This window comes from Hesperophylax consimilis, chromosome 19 (assembly GCF_061612785.1).
Source record: "Hesperophylax consimilis isolate HC1 chromosome 19, BYU_Hcon_1.0, whole genome shotgun sequence".
Taxonomy (NCBI): domain Eukaryota; kingdom Metazoa; phylum Arthropoda; class Insecta; order Trichoptera; family Limnephilidae; genus Hesperophylax; species Hesperophylax consimilis.
In genome coordinates this window covers 4692345-4718983 of record NC_142854.1, presented here as the reverse complement: position 1 = coordinate 4718983, position 26639 = coordinate 4692345, and the positions used below count along the sequence as shown (strand labels likewise).

Sequence of the window (26639 nt, the reverse complement as noted above, 5' to 3'; positions counted from 1 at the left end):
TTTGCTTTAGCGATTTTCTGGAAGAGTTACAGACCTCTCTCTTATGTACACCCAATGTTTGGGAAACAAAGACCCCTACTGAACTTGTCAAGACATATAATAAAATACTTTCATGTCTGTTAAATAAATATGCCCCGACATCATCAAAAACACGGAAAGTTCGAAAGTCTGACGGCTGGTTCGACGATGAATGTCGAAACCAGAAGAGACTTATGCGGAAATTAGAGAGGACCTATAGGAAAAACTCTTCTGTAACTACAAGAGACGAGTGAATCCTTGCTCAAAAACAGTATACGTGTAAAATTAATTCCAAAAGATCAGACTATTGGAAAGAAAAGATTAACTCTGAACGAACCGACCCGCGACGTCTTTGGAACTCAATAAAGACAGTAATTTCGGAAGTCACTGTTCCAACGAAAATAGATATTACCCCGGAAGCTTTCTCAATTTTTTTTCGGGAAAAAATTGAATCCATTCGTGCTTCCGCATCTCACGCCCCTCCGCCAATATTCACTTTAAATTCTAAAGGAATTTTGTCTTCCTTCAAACCCACAACGCTGGAAGAAGTAATAAAAATTATTTCAAGCTCGCCTAATAAACAGTGCAGTCTTGATCCCATACCGACATGGTTATTAAAACAATGTTCTACTGTTTTAGCTCCATTCCTAGTTCATGTTTTTAATAAATCACTTAGCACGGGTGACTTTCCTGAACCACTCAAGTCAGCTGTAGTTACACCAATCCTGAAAAATTCACATCTAGACGCCGATAACTTAGGTAATTATCGGCCCGTTTCAAACTTACCATTTATTTCAAAAATCCTGGAGAAAATTGCTGCCGCACAAATAACCAGTCACTTGAATTCAAATAAATTATTCGCAAAACGTCAATCTGCGTACAGAAAGTTCCACTCAACTGAAACCGGACTACTTCGTATGCTATCAGACATAACTCTGGCCGTAGAGTCAGGTAAGTTATCACTTATCTCACTCCTAGACATGAGTGCAGCGTTTGACACGATTGATCATGAATTCCTCATTAGGAGATTAGAGGAAACATTTGGTTTGAATTCCGACATAAAAAATTGGCTGGTATCCTATTTATCCAATCGCTTACAAGCCGTGAGGGTTGGAAATAAATTGTCCAACTTCGCAACACTTTCTTCAGGGGTACCCCAGGGATCCGTTTTGGGTCCACTTCTCTTCATCCTTTTTACAAATGATGTTGCCAAAATAATCGAGTCATTTGATCTCTTGTCTCACTGCTACGCTGACGATCAGCAAGTTTATTTTTACTGCGCTCCAAATGAAATCAATAGTCTCAAGATCCGTATAACTGAATGTCTAGAAGCAATAACTCGTTGGATGTCTTCAAACAAGCTGAAGCTCAATCCATCTAAGACTGAGTTTCTCTGGGTAGCCACAAACAAACGTCAACATTTCATAGACAATTCACCTATTACTATTTCCGGCAGCGATATCATCCCAAAAACAACAGTCAAACTTCTCGGTGTCAATTTAGATTCAGACTTTTCGTTTAAAAGTCAAATAAATAGGACTGTAAGCACCGGTTTTTTTCACCTAAGACAACTCAAGTCTGTCCGAAGAAACCTTCCTTCAGAAGCAACAAAACTACTTATCAACTCTTACATAGTCTCAAGTCTCGATTACTGCAACGGCATTTATGCCAGCCTTCCAAAATATCAAATTGACAAACTTCAATCAGTGTTTAATGCAGCAGCACGGCTCATAACCGGGGTTTCAAAATATTCGCACATTTCAGAACACCTTCGTAACCTTCACTGGCTCAAGTGCCCTGAAAGAATCCAGTACAAACTGTGCTGGATGGTGTTTAAATCCATCAATGAAATGGCCCCACCCTACATCTCTGAACTATGCTTCCCGGAAAACACTGGTCTGAGGCAGTCAACGCTTAGATCAGCAACATCAGCAGCTGTAGGCAGACTGATAGAACCTATGCGCAAGCCAAATACTAAGTTTGGTGATCGCGCTTTCGGAGTATCTGGGCCGAAGGCTTGGAATAAACTCCCTCCGGAACTAAGATCCATAACAAGTCCAACAGAATTCAGGTCTAAACTAAAAACTTACCTTTTTACGCTGTCGTACCCTTAAATTAAATATACCAATCCTAAGAGAAAGTCCAGTTATATTCAATTTTTCAATTAAGTCCTAAATCCTGTATCTAAATTTCGCCAATAAACAATTAGATAATGTTAATTAAGTGTTAATCTCAAGTGACCTACCAGGTAAGTATTGTACTGTATATTTTCTCCATAAATAGATAAGTAATAACACTGTAGAAATGTATTATAAGTTTGAACAGCGCCCTTGAGGTGTTTTTGCACAAAAACGGCGCTATAAAAGTCATCCAGGTATTATTATTATTATTATTATCGAGAAACTCATATCACTGGCAAAGTAAAACGCGTGAGTAGCAGAAGATCACTGATTTGTTGGAGAGATCAAAATGAAATCAAGTCATTAAGCATTAATTTCTGTGTTCCCGATGGATATCTCCGTCACCAATAGCATAGATGTTTTATCTCCCGGCCTGCAGGAATAACTTGACAATTGCCATGCAGGTGGGAGGGCAATCTTACTGTTGAATAGAATCAATTCAGATATCGACATATAGGTGACGCCGCTTTTAAAACGACAAGCCTTGCTGCCGCCAGAATAATTTCTTTCAAAGCTTTTTAAAGCCTAATTTATATTTATACTTCTATTTTACATATTTTATATTTTTTATCATGATTTATTTTTGGGATATTATGTCATGTTGAGCTTCCTTCTTCATTAGCCAAGGTTTTGGGCAGCGTTATTTTTTTATTTTATTTTAGATTTTGAGGAAACAAACAGTTACTCAATTTTATATAAAGAATTACATTTTACATGTTTGCATTAACCAGTGAAGTTTCCACATAAAATTCATGTTACACACAGAAAAAAACTTAAATAAACAGAAAAACATAAAAACACCTTATTGAAAATAACTGAGATATCATAGATATCTTACACACCTTAATAAAAACACCTTAATGAAAATAACTTTTTTTTTTTTATAATAATTCTTTATTGACTGAAAAATTTTACATTTTTTTTTTTTTTTTTAGACAATATATAGATAGTCCCACGAAGCTGCCACATGGCTGCTTGTCTGCAGGTTCTATCTCAATATACAATTATAATACAGTATAAGTCTCGGGTTAGATGAAATAAATAACAGACTCTTACATACAATCATAGAACTCACTAAAGCGTCCCAAGTACACTAACACTTTGAATGACAATACGATAACGTACATTCAAAAGTACAAGACAATATAGCACACAGATAACACACATCCAAAAATTAGACATATACGATAACACACATTGAAAGTGAATAACATTGTACTGTAGTACAATGTAATAGAATTATAATTCTAGTTAACTAAGTCAAAAATGTTTTTTTTTTTTTTCTGGAAATCAAAAGCTTGTTAGTGAAAAAATAAAAAATAATTACATTCATTTATATTAGAATTAAAACTTTCAAATAATGTCTTTCCTTTTCTTATTTGTTTGCTCTATTTTTTATAGATATATAGATTTTTCATTTATAAGCCACACCTTTATTTTTTATAGATATATAGATTTTTCATTTATAAGCCACACCTTTACAGTTTTCATGCTTAAACTCTTATTTTAAACTGAGGCACATATGAAAATATCTTAGATATCTTACACACAGCAGGGAGAGAGAGTATGTTATTAACAATTTGATTTAATTTTCTCAACAACAGTTGTAACAGCAACTTGCATAGAGACATTGATCAAATGTTATTATTATAATGCAGAGAAGTTTTACTTACAGTTCCCGTGAGCACTAAGGCTATAGGCCCATTATTTTTTTTATGTGAACACTCCTCAAGACTTCCCTAATTGGGGTATGTTGTGAGGCTGAAGGTAATGGGGGAAGGGAAGGAGATGGGGTTGAGGAAGGTGGGGAAGTACCTGGCTATTCAGATCTGATCACCAAACATGGCTATTTTTAAAGCTAAAGCCATTTCAAGCAACCTTTCAATCCTGAATAAATAAATTGCATAAATAACACAAATTTGGGCGCGTGCTGGGATTTGAACCCGCAATCTTCGGACTGCTTTACCCCTCAACCACAGAAGCCCCATTTCTCCCATTTTACCTCATTCTTTTAAAAATAACCCGGTCTCTTCATCAGCTATGTCTCCTGGTTTCCCAATGTGTCTTCCAAGGTAGCCCGCCAGTGCTGGACATTCGCATAATATGTAGTGAATTGGAATCTCTTCATTCTCTTCACATGGTGTTGATTTGCAGGTGTTTGAGCGAACCCCCGTACATCAGATCCTGACGGGGAGTAATTCCCTGGGAAGCAAGGAAGTGAAAGGAGTTGTCACTGATAAAGGAACAATCGCCACCAAGTGTGTCGTGAACTGCACAGGTAAATATATCTTTTCTAATTTGGACGTTTGGCGTCTCTTGGCCGTGCTCTTCCATAAAAATACCGGTAGAAGGAAGAACGAATTTAATATTCCCTCAAAATATTGCTATTCGTCAATGGTTTTTTAAGGCGATGCACTACGTAGTAATGCAAAATCATGTGTTTTTGGTTTGAAAATTTGGTTGCCTAGAAATGTTCGAAATAATCGAGTATTTTTTGGATAAGTCTTTTTATAAGCCCAAAAAATAAATGTATAAGGTCTATGAAAACTGCTTTAAAGTTCAAAATCTCCTACCTACGAACTGATTTTCGGTTATGATTTTATTTTATAATGTTGTAAATTAAGTTATTTATAAAATGATCGGAAAAAAATTAAATATTTATGCCTGAACATCCACAAAATAAAATAAAAGGCACTTTTTGGCCACGTTTGTTTCTTGCATAAATCAAAACAGGCGGATTGTGTTAAGCGGGAATTTAAACCTTATCGCCATCTATGTAAGGGGTGTTATTGATAGCGGATCGATTTAAAATATTACACGACGTAAATGCATCCATCGCCTTATATTTGTTAGACATATTTACAAGTATTTTTTAATTTACACCACTCACTCACGAACAGTTAAAAATGAATATTCAGACCCTGTGCAGAAAAATATCACAATGGAATGGGCTGCAAACCGTTGCCTTACTTTAACGAACCATACTTTTCTGCGTAGGGTCTGGTTATTTCAATGTTCGCTCTTCGGCAATCAATGTATGACTGATTTCGTAGTTTATTCAAAGCATTCTCGAATCATCCTGGTGGTAAAAATATGGTCACCTGTTTTGCCTCCAGCTTGTCAGAATGATAGCCAGATTTTTTAGTGGGTCAAATTTTGGATGTCTATTGTAGCAATCTGTTGTGTTCGCACAAATAGGACTCCAACTCGTCTTGGAAGGAGTTTAATAATAAAATGGTTCTTTTATATTAATCAGGGATTTATTAATACTCCACGTATTATAATGGTGACTCGATAGTCGACCTAACTAGAAGCTGGCCAATTGGAATCTGGGACAGTGAGTTTCTCCGAGAGCCTTCGCACTGGCCCTGGCGACAACTGGCCACTGGCTCCATCTTGCGGACTTCCACGCAAGCTCTATGCACTGCCATCTGTGCGTGCATCTATAAAGCTCTTACTTCCCAACACAATCCATTCTCTGCTTCGAAGCCCTCCAAGTTATTAGATTTGGGTGACAGATTCAATCACATTGGGTTCATTGTCAAGGTTTTTTCTTCACAAAACAAAATGATTACCTTTTTTTTCTTTGCTTCCCCAGGAGCTTGGGGCAGCGGGGTGCGTGAACTTACAGGCGCGCCAGGCCTGCCTATCGTGCCCATGAAGCACGCCTACATCGTGTCGGAGACCATTCCGGGGGCACGCGACCTGCCTAACGTGCGAGATCACGACCATGCTTTCTATTTCCGCATTCAAGGGGACGCAATCTGCATGGGCGGGTACGAGGGGAACCCTATTCTGCTGGACGAAGTAAGAAAACTTTTATTATAATTTTTGTATGTAAAACATATGAAAAACTTTTCGTTAGTGCCCAAATAAAAAAGTTATGATAAATTACTTTTTTTTGTGCGGTTTACGAAGCGTTCATATATACGCACCTTCACGATTATAATATAATTATATTTCATTCATAATTATTTCACCGCGCTCGGTCAGTTGTTCTATTATTAAACACACACTCACTCACAACTTACCATTTTCTTACTTAACTACTACTCAACTATTCCTTTCTTGTGTAGCGAAACTACAGAGAACAAAATTGGTTGCAAAATCTCCAATACAGATCAATTAGAATTTAATTGAAACAGTGAAACAGATGCTGATATTGAGCGCGATGATGTTTATAAATAAAATAATAAATAACCTGTTACAAATATATTTTAAAACAAAATTATACACAACAAGGACATTCACAGACATCGCAAGGACATGCAATGAAATCGGAATACCGAAAAAGGACAAACTCAATATGCAAAACAATTTATTCTACAAAGGGATGAAATATAAAACATTAAAAATCAAAAACCGTAAAAACTACAACAATGTAAAGCGGGGTCTCCTGCGACTGTTTCCACAAACAATACATCAAACATTTTTGTTTTCATCCATCAACATTCCGTCTCCTCTCTTTGCTAAAATATTGGAGTGCGGTGGGCGTGGCCACAGACATTATATCATTATTTTGTAGATGTCTAATAAAGAAGATATGCATCCTCTCAGTTTTTCGCTGTCGACTGTCACAATGAGTTTCGACGATGAAGTCGTTCTTGCAGTTTTAGCGATCACAGAAAGTATCATCATGATGAAAGTTCCATCAGGAAGGAAACACAGATCTCGAGTTCAATCGTATTTTCGACCATGAAATTTTTATATTTATTTATTGAGAATGTAAGATAGATTTGATGTAGGTAATTTCATCCGCGACTCGGAAACTGATTTCGAATAATTAGTTTTATTTATTCGGCCAGATATTAAAAAAAAACATTGTGAAGAAGTGATGTCATTTCACAAGAAATGCTTTTTTTATGTGAATACCGCACAAGAGTCCCAACTGCTCAGTTTAAGAGATTCAGATTTAAAACAGTTTATTTAAATTGGGTTCTTGATAAAAACAATCATCCACTATGGCATTATTTATTTACAATTTAATAACTCATAATTATTATGCTCTCTCAGTGCACATAACCTCAAAAACATTGCTTTTCAAACAAAAATGTAATAAACGGACTCATTGACACGTTTTGATATTTTGTACTAAAGTATAATAGTTTGGTAATAGGGAATTCTCGTGCATTTTGTAAATAATTTATTTCAATAAAGATAATTATTTTATTATGTGCCTCTTTTTTGTCTTTTTTTTAAAATGCATTTTCAATTTTTTGTAGTTGTTTTAAAAATTGCGTGCTATTTCGGCTCTGAAAACGGTCATGCGCCATCTTGGCCGCTACGTCACAAGTGCTACGTCACAAGTGCTACGTCACACCTTTGCCGCCGCCACCGCCATCGGTTTGCAGGATCTACTCAGGACGGTCAACCGTGACGTCATCGTTCGCCCTTGAACGCTTGATCAATCACTGGGCGTTCTTAGCTGCATTGAAATATTTCGTTCGCGCCTGTTTTTAAAGTCATTATAACTTTAATAAATGATTTTTGAAAATTATAAAAACTATGTATTCTTGTGTCTGAAGTGTTTCTACATTTGAATAATTAATAATAAGTGATTTTTTGGTGTGAAGAGAATTCCCTATTGGCATGTATGTGACTAGGGCCTGCCCGCTGACTTTGAGTTTGGGCTGTACGAGCTGGACTGGGGCATCTTTTCGGCGCACGTGGAGGGCGCGGGCTCGCTGTGCCCCGCCATGACGGACGCAGGCGTGCGCTCCACCGTCTGCGGGCCCGAGTCCTTCACGCCCGACCACAAACCGCTGCTGGGAGAAGATCCGCATCTACTGGGTGAGATCATTACTATTACAGCATTATCTATTAAAAATTGAAAATAATATGCATATATTTTAAATTAGGTGGGGTACACAACATTCCCAACCGCCTGGAGCCAGTGAGACTATGGTATGTTATGAGACTGAATTTAGGATGGAGGGGAAGGAGATGGGGAAGTGCCTGGTTTTACAAATCAGGTCACCAAACACGGCTAAAATCATTTCAAGCAACATTTCTCCAGAATGTGCCGCAAATATACTACATGTTACAAATAAGTTGTGAAATAACTCAAATAACTTAAATAAAATAAATGTGCTCATTTCGTATTTAAACCCGTTTCATCCGGATTGCTAATCTTACAGCTTAGAGAGATTTTTAGCTTTTTCAATTAAACAAGCATATTTGGGATATTTTCTCGTTTTTATTGTATTTTGACATCTATTATGTTGACTGAGCGTAGTGAAGACCTGTTTCAACGGTTTTGAATTTCGTCTGTCTGTAAATTTTTTAGTATTTTCTGTTTCCTTTTCAAGGTGGTTGCCGAAAGAATGATTCACTAAAGATTCTTTGTTCAAATTATAAATCGTCGTATTTTCTTGTCCAATTTTTTCAATACTATGGTACCTACCTGCCTGAAAAAAGTTTGTAAAAAGAATTGTCATTGAGATATGACGTTATTAGGGAATGCAATCCCGGTATACCGGGATCCCGAAATACCGAGATCCCGCAGACATTTTGCGGGACTAATTTCGGTCAAAAATTTTGCGGGATCCCGCTGGACTGGCGGGATTACAGACAAGCTTCTACAACTGCATCGACGTCCAGTTCTTCCACATCGGCTCATTGTGAACCTCAACCATCAACAAATAAAATCACTGGCCATTTTTCAAGCGAAAACAATACCGTCGAAAAGAGGGTATCACGAATGGTGTCTAAAGATGGTTTACCATTCCGAGTTTTCTGTACCTCGTCGGATTTGCGAGATCTTTTTAAAGCCGGGGGTTTTAACTTACCAACGTAATGAATTATGGCAAGACACTAAAAATGATGGTTATTTTCATTTCTTTTAAAGCTGAAAGAGAGCAACTACAGATTTACCCTCACTTACTCTGAATTACTTCGAGTCCGGTGGATTAAAAGGCACATACCTTCAATTCACTTACAATGCGCTAATGACTATTGTGCCAACCAGCGTTGAAGCTGAAGGAGCTTTTTCAGCCGCTGGCTACCTTGCGTCCAATATCAGAAGCCGTTTATCAGATGACAAAATTAATACTTTAACTTTTTTACGAAGCTTTTTCCAAAATAATGTTTAATTAAACTTATGATGCTCATTAAACAAGAATATTGTTAATGGTGTGGACGTTATAATTTAAATTGAAGTTTCAGTTCAGTTTCAGTTTCAGTGCCGGCAATCCGGGCCTTTATTTTATTTTCATTTGTGTACATAGATTTCTTTTACCCACCTCACTAGACAAAGTCTGTTCCGAGGCGGGTATGTTATGTAAATTTATGTCTTATCTTATTCTTTGCCAATTTATAACTTAAACTTTACCTAGGTCTAACTAAAGGTATACCTGTTTACATCATTTAAAATGTCCCAAAGAACTTGTTTAATTATAGGTATAAATTTAAAAGTCTAAAAACAAGGTTGGTAGATCGAGGTATTAGGTCTTTATTATACGATTGATTAGATATCTAAGTCCACTCTGCTGGATCCCGCAAATACCTGGATCCAGCGGGACTAAGATTGTTCAGTCCCGCAAATACCTGGATTGACATTTTCTTGCGGGATTGCATTCCCTAGACGTGACGTTTCTTTGAACAAATAATTATATAATTATTCCGTAATTAGCTGTACCCCGCCACGCATTGCTGTAGCTCAGTCAGTCTGTGAAGATGGAACGATAGTTTGCAAAACAAATAAACAAAACAGATTTGCTGAGGCACTGCATTAAAAAATATTCTTCTCACAGTTGACATCTACATAATATGTGTATATAAAAAAACACGCATATTCGAATGCAACGTTGTTACAATTTCAAAGCAATTGGTGAAGAACTTTTGGAGATTTAAGAATTTCAACAAACGAACATTTACATATTTATTTATATAGATCAAAATATATAGGGTTTTCCAATAAGAGGTGCTATTTTAATTTTCAATCGTAAAAGATCCATGGTTTCGTTGCTTGTGTGACACGTAGCGCCGTCTTATTGAAAGTAAACGTTGTCCAGATCAATACTATCCAATTCCGACTATAAAAAATCATTAATCATCTCTCGATAGCGCAATCCATTCACCGTCACTGTTGCTCCAGCCTCATTTTCGAAAAAGTAAGGTCCAATGACTTCGCCGGACCATAAACCGCTCCAAACAGTCACACATTGAGTGACTGTTTGGAGCGAACAATAATTCTTGGGTTTTCCGAGCCCCAGATGCGACAATTTCGCTTGTTGACGAAGCCACCGAGGTGGAAATGGGCCTCATCACTCAAGATGATTTGCATTTGATTCACTCAAGTGAATTTTAATAATTTCAATGCGTTGTTGAAGCGTGTATCGTTCCATTTTTATTAATGGCGTAGTTTCTACTTGTCAAATGTTAAAAAATGACAGCTTCAAAAGTAACATCTACCGAAATAGCGGGCTATTCAAAATAACACCTCTTATTGGAAAACCCTGTATATATTTTTTTTAATATGTATTTTTTGTAATTAAGTATGTGAATGTATAGTATATGAATTAATGCAAATTACTTGTTTTTGATTTTTTAAATAAAAAAAATTAGAAACCCGTTTTTTCAGATGCATAATTGCTGTTCACAGAACTACCAGTCTTTATTAGTGCAAATGTTGACGTTTCAATAAGAAATGCTTTACTAAACCTTTTTCTCTTCCACCAGGAATGTATCACAATTGCGGCTATAACTCTGCAGGAATGATGTTCTCGCCGGGATGCTCTGAACAAATGGCAGACTGGATCATCACTGGCAGGTAATAATAATAATAATTAGTTGTCAATTTAAGAGGAACGTCATTTTCAAACAAAACTTAAATTTTTGATTTGATGCCAAAATACTCAAGATTGATGCTTAACGCCGGGAAGAGTAGTTCTACCTTTTGCGCTGGCCTCATTTCAGTGGTAGAAAAGACGGAATTATTTTAATTAATATTATTTATTTATTGCACAATTTGTATAGCGCCACTTTTGTGAGATATCACCTCAGGGGCGCTTTACAGTTGATGCAGGTACATATTACAAAAATATAAATATTACAAAAATAAAGTGTAATTGTTAAATAAAATGAAGTACATGAACAGGAGATGAAGTACAGGAACAGGTGATGAAGTACAGGAACAGGTGACACGAAGATAGAAGATGGAGACACTGCAGCAAAAATCCTAGGTGGTGAGGAAACTGGACCAGCTGCTGCAGCGAATGAGTGCACCGCGTCCACCAACAGTGCCAGCACGAGGTTCGTCATCCGTCCAGGTGTGTGTCTGCTGCTAATTAAGCGCTGACACAATATCCTCACATGGATAACAGACCTTGGCAGCACCGCTGTGACGTTCGGCAATTCCATCATTCATCTCCATGTAATCTTGTTCCTGGTGATTGTGTTAGTGGTGCATTGTGCCCGCAATAAAAGGCGACGGTCAGGATAATATATTCAATCTCTTTGTAAAGGTCCCAACTATATGTACATAATTATCGAATCGTAATCTTTTTTTATATTTATTTCGTGCCTTTCGTTTACATCGGTATTTTAACAAAACCATAGTATATTATTTGTTATTTAAATAATTTAATTTCTGGAATAAGGGTTTTTATGACGGTGAAACCCGACTCGAATCTTTATCTCAGTTCCGCACCCACTCAACTCATTTGTGCCAGCGAGCGTACCCAACACATTGACTGCTCAGCCCCTAAACTTCGCACGAGACAGTTCAATAGCCGCAAAATCATGCAAACGATGAGCTATATCTTCATGTTATAGGTTATAGGTGTTGTACGTCTAGAATTTCAAGATAAACTACAGAGATTTGAAGAATCGATTCATTTGTCTAAATATGAGAAATAATAAAGCTAATTAAATGTTTGTGTTTCGACAGACCGACACTTCCCATGTTCACATTTGACGTGCGTCGCTTTACGCCAGAACAGCTGAACAGCGTGCGGTGGTTGAGGGAAAGAAGTCACGAAGCTTACGCCCGTAATTACGACCTGGTAAGTTTAAAAATAAAATTATTTTAATGTACAAGTTGTGAAATAAGACAAATTAATAAACTAAAATTTACTTGCGATCTCTGGATTCGTAACCCGGGATCTTAACAACTCACCGAAACCAAAAATGTTGGTTTAAGAAAACATTTATCAAAAAGAAAGTGCATTATCTCGCAGTCGAAAGATTCGAAGAAGCATTGCTTTTTACCTTTTTTTGGTCTGCACGGAGCACATTTGTCTTCTCGTCAAGTTCTACCCAGTGCTCAACAGACTAGCGATAATTTTTTAAACATGTATTTGAGGCAGTTAGCAATAATTTAGAGGCTCTCGCAGACTTTATCATTCAAATCAGCTATGTGAATATTTATGAAAACATATTCCTTCGAGGCAACGTATCGATTAATGTAACAATTGACAAAAATCTTACATTTCTTTCTAGCAAAACAACAACTTAACACATTGTCGTCGGGACACGGAATTTGCCGTTTTTCGCGGACTGTTGGTCTACTGCGGGACACGGCAAATGCCGTTTTTGACTGTCGGTTTTTGGCGGGAAACGGCATTATACGGGTTTGTTATCAGCGTGAAATAAAACGCCTTGAAGGGTAATTTGCTACCTGGGTGCTCGGCGACGTTATTTGAGATGCCTTGTCCGGATTGGCTAGTGTGCCGCTTGTAAAGGCGTCGCCAGAAATTTAGAGCTTTTATGCGATCTCAATATCCAGTTTAGTTTGAGTCATTTCACGTATTGGACTATTTTTCATACCGCTCGCACTGTTTTGTTTACTGTTTGGTATTTTATTATTTGAATATATTAGCATTGTATAGGACTTTATCCCTACAAAAATGTCTTTATAAGCCAATGATAGTGATGATGAAGTTTACTTATAGTGTGTGATGGATTATCAACATATGAAGTGTACTGATTCCTTGAAAGAATAAATACTATGATTCATAAGTGGAATGGGCTCTTCAATTAGGCGAGGCAACCGCAAAAGACTCTTTTTTGACAAGAAACAATTAAACTTATGAGTTATTGAGTGTTCGCCTTCGGCCTTACGCGACACTGTTCAATATTTACGCGATCAGATTTCACACATCCAGCGATTGTAAAATGGCGGGCATTGCAAATATATATTATTATTTATTACATAACTATATGATATGAATAAAGATAATATCTTTTACATGGAATTTTCAAATATTGAATATTGAATGCTATTTACTGAATTAATATCAGGTTTTTTATATTCAGCTTTGAAATGTGGTGAAATTATGATGTAATCAAAGCAATTATAATTTATTTTTGATGATCAAATGTCATATATGATTTCTTTGAAAATTTCAATCGAAAATATTATTTGTTTTAGAAATTGAGTCAATTTTAAGAAAGCGATATATTTTTGCGCCAATCGCGAAAAACACCCGCTATAGGCTAGAGTCTATTGTTTGAAGCGCCCGACTACAGTGTGTTAAGACAACACTTTGCCACAAAAAGAATGTTCTTCGCTGGTTTCGCAAACATTTTTAGAAGCTTGTACTACAAGCTTATATCAAACCTCTATAACTTAACATTGTGCTCTGTTTTATATTGTTAAATTGCATTTATTTGTAGGCTTTCGAAGCAAGGCATCGAAATTAGGTGGAAAGTTATATTTTGAGATTACTCTTAGGTGGTGTTATTTTTAGGTGAAAATTAGGTATGAGAAGGCTATTGTTAATAATTATTGCTATTGTTATAATTAAGAATTTTGATTTTGCTACTCACTACAGTATTTTCAGCTTATTGCAACATATTAATTTGTTTATCTTGCTGTCAAGGTTTTCCCGTGGGACGAACCTCTCGGCGGTCGCGGAGTGCAAAGGTCTCCAATCCACGACGAGCTAGAGAGCTCAGGAGCAATCATGCAAACCCGAGCAGGTTGGGAGAGGCCCGCCTTCTTCCTGGAGAATCAAAAAGTAAACCTCATCACATTTTTCTTATACCGGTATTTTAAAGGAAGATTCTCCGGAGAATTTGTTTAGTCTAATCGAATGATTTCCAGCTGGCTATTTCAAGTTTGAGAGAGACCAATTTGACCGACCCTAACCTAACGACTGATTGGCTATGCACATACCTACCAATGCGAATGGGAGAGTACCCATGTAAAAGACGGGTAAAGCCACAAGCATGTTACAAAACAATTTTAATTATGATTTTTTAGTAAAATGGAGTGAATGTGAACTTGCTGAAGTTTGGCGGTACCACTCTGAAATATGGTATAGGGCAACTTATAGGGAGTTCACATCTCCCGAAAATAACAATAATATTTACAGTTGCCCACATTCACGTGCGACTGGCAACATTACAACCTCGCGCGAGATGCCTCACGTGGAAATCATTTCATTAATGTGGACTCAGCCTGCGGTTTATCCCTAAATCTCCTCTAACGTACGCGATCTGTTTTGCTCATAAAATTATTGTAACGTGAGTTTGTTAAAATAAAAAAGTAATCACTTCACCTTGGATTCTGCGGATTGAAGAACCACAGAATCATCCAGCCAACAATCCATTTAAATTGGCGATAATCACAACCCTCCAAAATGGTGTATATTTTAGATTAACGCTGTTAATATAAGTTTCGTTCACAAGAGTGCAATGGGTCTACATTAATTAGTGTAATGAATGTGAAACAGAAGTCTCGTTTGAGAGAAACGTCATGAAAACTGTGGCTGTATAATGAGAATGCGCGGTGGTCCGGTGACTGTTCATTATCACCTGTCATCCAAAATACATACATTGTTAGTTACATTCTCTCTTCTTTTATTCTGCCATTCTAATATCACAATAAAATCTTAATTTAAGACGTTACAATTAGTTGGTACCAGTGGCGGCTCGTGACTTTTGAGTGTGATAGAGTGTTATAGATATAAGTTTGGAAAATTCTACATTTTTGATGTTGTTTAGTCCAAAACGATTTCCTGAAAGTCTTCATACAAACCACCGAATTTTCAAACAAAAAAATTTTCGGCTACAGCATCAATAATATCATTTTCTGTAATGTGTATTAGCACTCTAGTACACCCAGAAGTCACGTGCCGCCACTGGTCGGAACAGGGAAATTTCTCCATTTTATGACAGACAAATGGACTTGTATGTTTATTAAGGTTCCGGTGCCAACCTACGACTGGGGAGGTTACTACGGACATCCTCGCAACACGGACAGAAGATACGAGGCCATCCTGTCGGGAGATCACACCTTCGGCTTCTCTAAACACCACGACCTGGTAACAAAACCTTTCTTCCATTATCTCAAATCCCTTTATGTTATTCCTACCGTCGCTGTTATTGTCACACATGCTAAGTTACATTCGAACAACAATCAAGTGAGTCCAAAACAATTAAGTTAAGGCGATGCACTACGTCGTGTAATATTTTAAATTGAGCCGCTATCAATAACACCCCTTACGTAGATGGCGATAAGGTTTAAATTCCCGCTTAACACCGTCCGCCTGTTTTGATTTATGCAAGAAAAAAACATGGCCAAAAAGTGCCTTTTATTTTATTTTGTGGATGTTCAGGCAAAAATATTTAATTTTTTTCCGATCATTTTATAAATAACTTAATTTGCCACATTATACAATACAATCATAACTGAAAATGGGTTCGTAAGTAGGAGATTTTGAACTTGAAAGCAGTTTTCATAGACCTTATACATTTATTTTTTGGGCTTATAAAAAGACTTATCCAAAAAATACTCGATTATTTCGAACATTTCTAGGCAACCAAATTTTCAAACCAAAAACACATGATTTTGCATTACTACGTAGTGCATCACCTTAAAAAACCATTGACGAATTGCAATATTTTGAGGGAATATTAAATTTGTTCTTCCTTCTATCGGTATTTTTATGGAAGAGCACGGCCAAGAGACGCCATACGTCCAAATTAGAAAAGACATTCGAACTTTAAAGCAGTTTTCATAGGCCTTATACATTATATTTTCTGGGCTTATAAAAACACTTATCTAAAAAATACTCTACAATTTTAAAGGGCAAGATGTATTCTACTCGCAGTATTTAATTAAAGCATCTGAAACATTTCTAGGCTACAAAATTTTCAAACCAAAAACACATGATTTTGCATTACTACGTATGGCATCGCCTTAATCTGCATATATGTATATATAGATACATTGTAGAACTCTCAAAGTGGCAAGCAAAAGAAATGTCAATTGTCGTGCTTTCGATTTCGTAGTTTTAGCATTAAACAAATTGTGTGCTACCTCTGCGATATCTCCCATTTTACCTCAATCCTTTAACAACACCCAGTCCCTTTTATAAAGTTCCCCAGGGTTGTCATTGGGTATGTGGCTATGTCTTCTGGTTCTACTGTATGTCTCCCCAGGTATCTGAGCCTAGTTCCCACCAGGGCAGGACATTGAACCATAGGTGAATTGGAGTCTCTTCATCCTCTTCGTATTTCCTGCATCTGTTGGGTTTCCACTCCCAATATCTGCATGTGTCTCCTGAGATGGCAGTGTCCCGTTAGTAGTCCTACCAGTTCCCTCAGCGAGTTTCTGTCCATATCGAGTAGTTTCTTGGTTCGTCTAGGGTATGGTCCCACTTAAAGACTTTTGCCAAAATGTCTTTAAGTGGGATGAAAAGGTGTTTGCATTACACGGCAAACGCTAGAAAAATCAAAAGAATTAAGTGTTTAATTCATAAATACACGGAAATTAATTATTAATACAAATTATTTTGATTACTTCCTGAAGATTTTCAGCGCAATTAGAGAAAGTGAGATAGCAAACATAGTAACACAAAAGTATAAGAAGGACAACCTACGACTGTAGGTCGTCTCATACAGCATTCCGTATTCGTCTTAGTGTAAGCTAGTAAGCGTATCTTGTCATCTCAGTCACAATCGTCATGTAGTACTCAACACAACTTTTAAATACGAAAACACCGCCTGGATCTATCGTTTATTTCGTTCATACACAGATAATCTTTGAATGTATATCTTTGTTGTGCATGAACAAGGTTTGAATTAAGAATTTACTGCAAACGTTAGAGTGTTTCTTACTTGCTGTATTTTGTTTTAATTTTGAGAGACAATTACAAGTCTAGATGTATTGTAATGTCGTTGGTATCAAAAGTTTAGTTTCCGGAACAATTAAATTAATTTATCTAGTGCTCAACGTTCGAATACAGTTGACATTGGCCGCCAACCATATTGTATTAATAAAGATGGCGGTGGCTTATCCCATAGTAATTTTTATTTATGGCTTTATAATTTTAATTATGGCTATGGTAACGTTTATTTATGGGTTCTCAGATAGGCACAGAGGCCCTGCAGTGCCGAAATGCGGCTGCCCTGTTCGACCTCTCCTACTACGGGAAGTTCTACCTGAGCGGGCCGGACGCTCAGCAAGCCGCAGACTGGATATTCACCGCTAATCTTAACCGTCCCGAGAAGAAGTAAGTTAATTACTATTGGCTAGAACTTAAGGCCAGCATACTAATCGAATCCAAGAGTTGTGGAATAACCTCCTCACCAAACTCTTGTATTTAGCCACCTTTGTAATGTTATCAGTCTCCCCATTCATTATATAACCAGTACATCTTCCATAGGTCAACCCAGGTATTTCGCTGCTTTTGAAGACTTAGTAGGAGTGCCTGGGTTCATATTTTATTTTTTTAAATTTATTATTCATCAATGTCCTATCAGGCTTCTACAGGGAAAATCAATGCATCGGCCCCCAATTGGTTGGCAAGCCGGATCAGGAGAGGTTGAGGGATAGCCTTTGATCTCTCCAGCCAAACTATCTCGACACATCAATAACATCAACAATAAAAATTAAAACTGCGTTACAAAGCACCAACTACAGTTAACATTATGTTATTAAACAACAATTATTAAAAACTTTGAAAATTCAACTAAACATATTCAAGAAAACAACTTAGGTTGGAATGTGTAATGTCTTGTATTACCAGTATAATTAAGATTCTCAATTTCAATGTTAAATATAGGAGACTTCAATGATTTGCTCAGTTCGTCAAGATTACAAGATGTTTTATTTAAGTACAGAATTACAAATAAGTCTTACTAGACAAACGTCCGTTCTAGTTAAGTCTCTGAGTTATTCTGACGAAGCAGTTAGACTTGACTGTTTGCCCCTACGATCGGCTAGGCTCGGAACCTGGCTTGCGCAAGCTCCACTTCCTATACAGGCAGTGCCACCTATGGATAATTACTAAAACTATCTTTACAATATTCATCCGACACTACAGGATGTTTTATATGCTTTACATTTTATACAATTGACTCTCGCCCTGTTTTAGCTTTTGAATAACTAATTGTATACATGGTATTTAAGTACCTACCTACAAAACTTATGGTATCAGGGTTCACAGAACTACTAGTCAGAACTAGCTAACACTTTTGATTTGTTTAGTAAGGTGGTGTACTCTTGCATGCTGAACAATTCCGGAGGGGTGGAGGCAGACTTGACTGTGGGAGTCTTAGAGAGTGGTTCGGGGCAATTCGAGGAACCAATATCTAAGGTGAGTTGTCTCTGTTTAAAATCTCTTAACCTAAAAACATTTAACCTAACTTTTCCCAGTCAGCAGTTTCATTGACTACCATAATACGGACATGTGTCTAGTGTGGTAGTCGAAAAGCGTGTAAAAAACTGTATACAAATATATTTTACGAATAAAAGAAAGAAAAAGCTACAGCTATGGCCATTTCAAACGCCTTTTTTAATTCTGTTCTGAATGGCCGTCTTTCAACAGGGCGATACTGGAAACCAACAGTTAAAAGTAGTAAAATAAAATTTGGATTATAACCTAACTAACTAACCATCATGCTGTTTCCCCACAGAGGTAAACACAGAAGAATGTACTACCAAACAATTCGATCTTGGCACACACTCCTTGCTCCATTCACATTCATACCCTTCAAAACATAATATGTATATATGTACATAAAAAATACAATATTTTTACAGGACCGCGTCTTCTACGTAGTTGCCAGCGGTTTCTCTGGCCAACACACCCTGACGCATATGCGGAAGGCTATTCAAACCAAGGGTTTTAAAGCCACAGTCACTGACGTTACCAACGACATCGGCATCCTATCTCTGCAAGGACCAGACAGGTAAACAACTTCCTTTTGGCTATTTTGGCATATCACAAAGCCCCCTTTATGGACCACCCTTATTTTATAATACATCACAGGCGGCGTTCATTCTAATTTTTTCATTGTGTGTGCGGCCCATCAACTTATCCGTGTAAGATATTAAACGAAGAAAGCGGCTAGTATACAAATATGCACATTCATGCGTGGATAAAATTAAGTAATCAAGTTAATGTACCACGGAATAATAAAATGCGTTTATGAAATATGTATATAAATTTATTCAATCATTTATAATATAGGTTAAAAAAAAAAACAATTTTCTTATCCGTTATTATGTTCCTTCATATAGGAGTCCAGAAGGTTACTAATTGGTGATACTTTGGTACTAATTAACAACGATTATTTGTGTAGCTACTGTAGACATATATAAATTTATTTATTCCCGTTCATGAGTTTGCCACGTTTCTTCAGGGGACTGTCATGACTGAAGCACACTTTGCAAAAGGGTTTCCTGGATAGATTCACTAAATAAAGTTTATGGGATGTGTGGGCTTGCACTAACCTCCCCAAAATCCGGAATAAAGAATAATACTGTTGTGATAGTTCAAACTACGTAGCATAGATGGCTCTAGTGTTAGTAGCTCACAGTATACACAAGAGATGTCTCTGGTTTATATGTTTGCCCCTCCATATTCAGAAGCGAGGTGGGCTAGCAGTTAGGTTTTTAGCAACAGAGAGATTTTGAAAGCATAAAAGAAAGTTTATGTGATAGGCCATCCTATATACACACTCTTTACACATTATAAGAGTTTATAATCTAAATAAAGAGTTTTGTTATAAAGAAAACATCATTTATTCCAAGAATGATTCACAACAATCATAAATACTTAATTCCAGCCAGAAGATACTAGAGCAAGTCCTAGACCACCCGCTGTCCGACTTTGCGGTGTCCACCCACCGCAGCGTGATGTCCGGACAGTGCCGCGCAATGCGCGTAGGATGGGCCGGAGAGCTGGGCTGGGAGTTGCACGCCCCCACAGCTCACCTGGCTGATCTGCTGAAGGCGTTGAACAGGGTGTCCGGGTGGAAACATGCAGGGTGGAGGGCGCTGACATCTCTCAGCGCGGAGAAGGGTGAGGAGATGTAATCACTAGTCAATACTAAGTAAGAATAGCTCTCTGTCAGGTTATATCAAGAGTCAGAATAACAAACAAGTAAAAGATACACTATACCCAAGCACAATGAAATGCAATACGAGTCGAATACAACAAAACTTATAGACAATTAATTTGTTTCGGTTACCGAGGTTTTGAAGTGGCAGCGAAATGTTCACATCAAGTTGAGTAAAATTGTTTTATGATGCAATCAGGCATAAAGCGGCCAGTTCCCAATGCAAGCTATCACATTCCCGAAATGATCTCATAAAAGTCGCAATCGGTTGATTAACTTCACGATCGCCAGTTGATTCTATTTTAGTAATAACTTACTTGTTTTATTACAAACGTATGTATTTGTTAATTGTGTTTATATATTTATATAAATGTTATATGTATATAATGTACTGTAAGTAGTTTCTCAAGAAAATCTAGTTATAGATATTCAGATAAATGAATTTTAAAGAACATATCCTTAAGAATACACAAGGGCAAACAAGAAGTATAAAGGCCCCAATACACAAAAAAATGGTTGCGTCAAAAACTTCCATAACAGGAACTTACAATGAAATATATTGTAATGTCAATATTATTATATTTTTTTATTATTCCTCTTTTAAAACTTTTTTATATTTATTGACTGTTTTTTTCTTCTTTTCATTTATTGTATAATGTTGATGTGTTGTATTCTCAACCCCTTCATGTAGATTACATAGAATTGCTCAACCCCTTCGTGTAGATTGCATAGCATTTCTCAACACGTTCATGTAGCCCGGAATAAAAGAATTATTATTATTTTCAGTTTAACCGGTCAGCAACGTAAGCAGATATACACGATAAAATAACGATAGCAGTCAAGTACAATAAGCGTGTTTACACGTCAACGTGTGTGTTTCCACAAAAATCGTCATAACTCCGTTATTCTTCTAGTGACATCCCTAAAACAAAAAGTAGAATATTCGTATTGAATGAAGCTTCACATCTCTATTCAAAGTTATCCATAGAAACCCGTAAAAAGACCTACTCAGTGGAAGCAAATTTTACCCGCCAAATCGTAAAACGACGCCAAGAAAGCCGTTTGACGTGCCGACCCGCCTCGCAAGTTTAATTATTTTTTTAAAAATATATTTTGTATGAAATGGTCAAAAAGTGAAGTGACAGAATTGTTTATTGTACATTTGTACGATGAAATAAGTGTTTTTTTTTTTACATTATCCGTGATTTTAGTATCGTTTTTACATAAAACATTACAGGTGAGTCATTTTTACAATTTTTTCATGTTTCCATTCTAAATTTAAATATTTACAAATGTTAATATTTATTTATGATACAACAATTTGAAAGCCTATTTTGTAACCTTTCTAAAACAGTTTTTACTATTCGGCTCCGTTCAGTAATGTTTCATTTATAGAGCTTTGATTGTGAGGCGGTAATAACACAACGTTTTCGTGAAATTGACATTTCGTTTAAGACATCTTAGCTTCAAGTTCGCGAAAAGTCGGAGGGGTTAATATTCAGTTTTGTAAATAAGTCGAACCTTTTGACTTGACCTGGGATTTTTCGTTACTTCTGGAGACAGACAAATAAAGCGAGAAATTCACGCACCATTGTAAAAAGTTTGTCTTGTTCACGAGTAGATTTTGTTTTCAAGAGCTAAACCAGTACTGCTGTGCAAGTTTTCTGCAAGTTCCCCTCACTATGTGCGCACATCGCATTTCTTGAGTTCTTCTTTATTCCATGTTTATCTCAGAATACAGAACTATCGACATTATCATATTTGTATTGATTGATTGCAGGTTACCATTTGTGGAATGGAGATATACGCGCAGACGACGACCCCGTGGAAGCGGGACTTGGTTTCACGTGCCGCAAAGAGGGAGGATACGCAGGCAGCCAGAAAGTGGATGCATCAAGGAGCCAAGGAGTTTCTAGGAAATATGCCTTCTTCACACTGGATGAGAAAGTAAGGCAAACATGCACTGATGAAAATTTATTTTATAAATAATTCCAAAGCATAATTCCAACTCATACTATGTAGATGTAATTTCATTCAAATTTTCACTGCCAAAAATTGAGACGTATTTTTGGGTTATTTTATTATGCTGCTTCCACCTTCTTAAACCAACGTTTCACGCAGCATTACAGTATCCATCATCAGGGCAGACATGTAGATTGTGATGAAGTGTATGTTTATGTATGTAGAAGTAATACCATGTTACAAGCGTTAATCCTCTTAATGTGGTTTTCTGAGTTTAGTTTTGGTGTAGCCGTCTGATACCGCATACCGAAAACTATTAAAATTAGCCCTGTCATCACTATTAATATATATGGGACTTTTGTGGATTTCAATTCCCTTTGTAATTAGCAGTGCTCTGTGCGTTTTGGGCCTTCCCAGCACTTTAGGCACAAAATTTAGTCTATCTTTGGCCGATGGCCGTGCGTCCAATAAATTTATTTTCACTTTGGAATATTATTGTGAATTTTTTGGTATTCATGCAATATTAAACCCTAGCGCTGGTGGTAGATGCTACATTAGTCTGTTGCTTTCGTATTATGGGCGAAAATTGAATTCTGTTGAAATTTGCACATTTAAAATTTTTCCTTACCATTTTTTATTGAGTTTTTTTGGGTATTCTTGCATTTGATCTAGGCAAATATTGATTGATGTATGTTAATTTTTACTTACAACTATTCCTTTATCATAATTCAATCAATCGACCCGTTATAATTGTGTAGTTCTAAAATATTCTAATACCTCGGCAGGAATGTAAAAATATGGAAGCTAACCCAGTTGTCCTACAGAACTAAATAGTTAATTTATGTATTTAGCGGATTTAGCCAAAACAGTACAAAAATCAATAAGTACATCACAAAAGTGATTAAACAATATACTTAGCATAATTATATAAGGTTACATACAAGAACAAAAAAGGTGACATGTAGTTAAAAGTTGAAGGATATTTTGTGCTTAACTTTTTGATTGCCGATGCAAAATTTTACCTGTGAACAGATGATTCTATTTTCGTCATAACTTACTTATTTCTTGCAAAATTATGTTTTTGTAAATTGTTATATCTTACCAGATTATGTGTTTATATACTGATTATATGTTAACAGTATATAAAGTACACACCATCAATAGTTTCCCCAGAATAGACAGTTATATTCAGAGAAATTATTTTTTTATAGCATCCAATTATACGCTGGCGCACAAGAGGTTAAAGTTGTTCTAGGACATGCCAAGGATTCCTGAGATAAATGCTGTCGGAAACAGCCACGGGAAAAAAATCAACTCTCGCAAGTAGTTCTCGACCATAGATTCTACACATAGAAGGTGTTCTCTGTATATTTCTCTAATTCGTCTCTATAATTATGTAGTTCTAAAATATTAAATTACCTTGGCAGGAATGTAAAACTACGGAAGCTATCGCAGTTGTTAGACAGAACTTACAGTTGTCAGTTAACAAGGAGTTTTATTGTTTCCAGAGACCGTTATTTGGGCTGGAGGCAGTCTACCGCAACGGTGAATCTTGTGGCTTCCTCCGTCGTGGAGACTACGCCTATTATCTGGAGAAACCGGTCGGCGTGGCCTATGTTACCCGAGCGGGGGGCGAACCCGTGACCAGAGAGTACCTGCTGCAAGGGGACTATCAGATAGAGAGCCTGGGGAAACGGTATCCTGCCACTGTCCATCTCCATTCGCCCTTTGACCCTAAAGGATTGAGGATTCAAGGTGTCTATAATTAGTTATTCTCAGTCAACAATGGATATAATATGTTCGCTACAAAGTGAAGGTTTCAATTTTTTTGACGTTGAAGAACGTAGTATGCAATAAAAATGTGTTTTATAATAATGAATAAAAAAGTTTTATTTTATCATAATTTTTTTGTTTTACCTTCTTTCGATGAAATGAATGATAATAACATAAGGTGGTAATTTTGTTTTTTTCCTTCTTTCGATGAATGATAATAACATAAGGTGGTAATTTTGTTTTTTTCCTTCTTTCGATGAATGATAATAACATAAGGTGGTAATTTTGTTTTTTTCCTTCTTTCGATGAATGATAATAACATAAGGTGGTAATTTTGTTTTTTTCCTTCTTTCGATAAATGATAATAACATTAGGTGGTAATTTTTTTTTTTCCTTCTTTCGATGAATGATAATAACATTAGGTGGTAATTTTTTTTTTTCCTTCTTTCGATGAATGATAATAATATAATAATAATATATAATAATCTGGTCTAACATGTCTGGTCTTGAAACCCATTTGAAACCGACACGCCCAACAAGTTTTCTTAAAAAAAAATGTTGTGGCTGAAAGGTAAGATCGCCTTAAAGTTCGACATTGAAACTGGCGCAGACGTTGTAAAATATTATCATCTCGTGTCTAAAATATTGCTGGTTAAAGTTCTTCATGATAAAAATATTAAGTCAGTGTTAGCAAGTTACAAACATATATTCAACTTCACCTAAATGAACCCTTCACCTAGCTGACGAAATTCCGCGATAAGCCCTAGAAGAAAAACGACAAAGCGAAACGAGACGACCGTCTCAACCATCTGTAGCTCATTTTGACCCCCCCATCATTGACGGGCTATATTTTGCTCATTTTTATAAGGATAATGGATATTTTTATGTATTTTCATAGATTCTCCAAATAATGACGTATGCGTTGGGCCCTGCCACGGTTTATAAAATATAACGAACTATTCAATTGTGATTTATTTAGCATTAGTTTGTTTCATGATCGACTTCATTTTTCATTTTCATTTTATAAACTACCTATGTAAGTTCAAGTTTAAAGTGAATTGACATATTTTAGGTTATTCCGACGTATTACGCGTCAGGTTTTTGCTATCGCAAAAGACGTTTACAGGAATGGCTGCGTGGACCTTTCTTTTATTTATCTTTTTTTATTCAAAAGGTGTGGCATGTAGAAAGTACGGATGTGAGTCCGATTTTTGCTTTAAATTATAAAATATAGGGCCGAAAGGATGACGATTTTTTCATGATTTTTGGAGTCAACTTTGATAATTTTTTGTGACTAAATGGAAGTCACTTTTGAAAAAAATCTTACACATCTCAAGAATATGATGAATTATTACAAAAAAAAAAAATTCAAAAAAGAATTGTGTTAACATAAAAACCCAAATTTAATCCGACAAAAAGTTTTTATTAATTTTTATTTTTAAAAGAAAGTCAAACATTCCCAGGTTACGAACGACCTGACAATATTTGAAAATATCCTACTACCACCACAGTAAGCTGAAAATGTTGCTTGTGTTGTGATGGAGGACTTAGCCAGACTAGGAATTGAACACACTACGCCTGGGTGGGACCCAAACGCGATGTCAACCCGGCCACCGACCGGTCAAATTCCGATAATTGAATATTACATTAAATTTTGCCTTTGTCTCATTCGCACTAAGCGGGCATGAGGTAAGCCGTCGCGGGCTGGGGGAAGCGTCGCTAGCCGGCCAAACAAATACTTTCATCTACGCTTTTGCGTGTTGGGTGTCTAGAGTGGGTAAGCCGCGGGCCAGGGGCCGGGGGCAGGGGGTCAGGAACAGAATCGCCCGACAAATAAATGTATGCATGTATGTATAACTACGTCAATCGTAATACATCAACACCAACAGTATACATGGTGTTCCTGTGTGTGTGTGTATTTCTAGTTGACATTCTACATTTGCAGTTGTTATTCATCTCGAGCGGTTTGATATGACGAATTTGTTACACTTGTTTATGGATAATAAATAAAAAATAACCGAAACACCCCTAAATAATTTATTTTTTTTATATATGGTATTGCTTATTTGAACATTTTAAAAAATGATAATTAATAATATTATGAATTAATAAAATGTTTATAAGGGGTACATACATTATTTATTTATTTATTTTCACATATACGGCACAACATGTGCCATTCACATTAGCGATGTGTAGGTTCAGCCGGATTGAGTCCTTGAGCCCGAGTCCTTTGCGGGAAGCGGGTCCTACTCCCACTCCTTTTCGTAATCAACCACTCCCAGAGAACTCGGTCTTGGACTCGGAAACGAATGCCTCCAATCAACGACTCCCAGAGAACCCGGACCCGAGAATGCCTCTAAGGACTTGGACTCGGACCCGAATGCCTCTAATCAACAACTCCCAGAAAAC

The 26639-nt window shown here is 36.6% G+C and overlaps 1 protein-coding gene across 2 annotated transcripts in view; it reads left to right on the top strand.

Annotated features, from left to right (window-relative positions):
* Positions 1–24357, top strand: part of Sardh (Sarcosine dehydrogenase) — a 28983-nt gene extending 4626 nt beyond the window's left edge. Inside the window, exons 5-17 of one of the 2 annotated variants that reach the window (XM_089642861.1) lie at positions 4353–4476; positions 5797–6005; positions 7802–7988; positions 10878–10968; positions 12088–12202; positions 14021–14158; positions 15347–15466; positions 17517–17659; positions 18637–18745; positions 19192–19340; positions 20220–20455; positions 22273–22439; positions 23963–24357. In XM_089642861.1, coding sequence (XP_089498987.1) covers positions 4353–4476; positions 5797–6005; positions 7802–7988; positions 10878–10968; positions 12088–12202; positions 14021–14158; positions 15347–15466; positions 17517–17659; positions 18637–18745; positions 19192–19340; positions 20220–20455; positions 22273–22439; positions 23963–24223 — 2049 coding nt within the window. In that variant the 3' untranslated portion in view covers positions 24224–24357. The remainder of the gene's footprint in view (positions 1–4352; positions 4477–5796; positions 6006–7801; positions 7989–10877; positions 10969–12087; positions 12203–14020; positions 14159–15346; positions 15467–17516; positions 17660–18636; positions 18746–19191; positions 19341–20219; positions 20456–22272; positions 22440–23962) is intronic. The other variant, XM_089642862.1, reaches the window with a different exon arrangement.
* The last annotated feature ends 2282 nt before the right edge of the window (positions 24358–26639 follow it).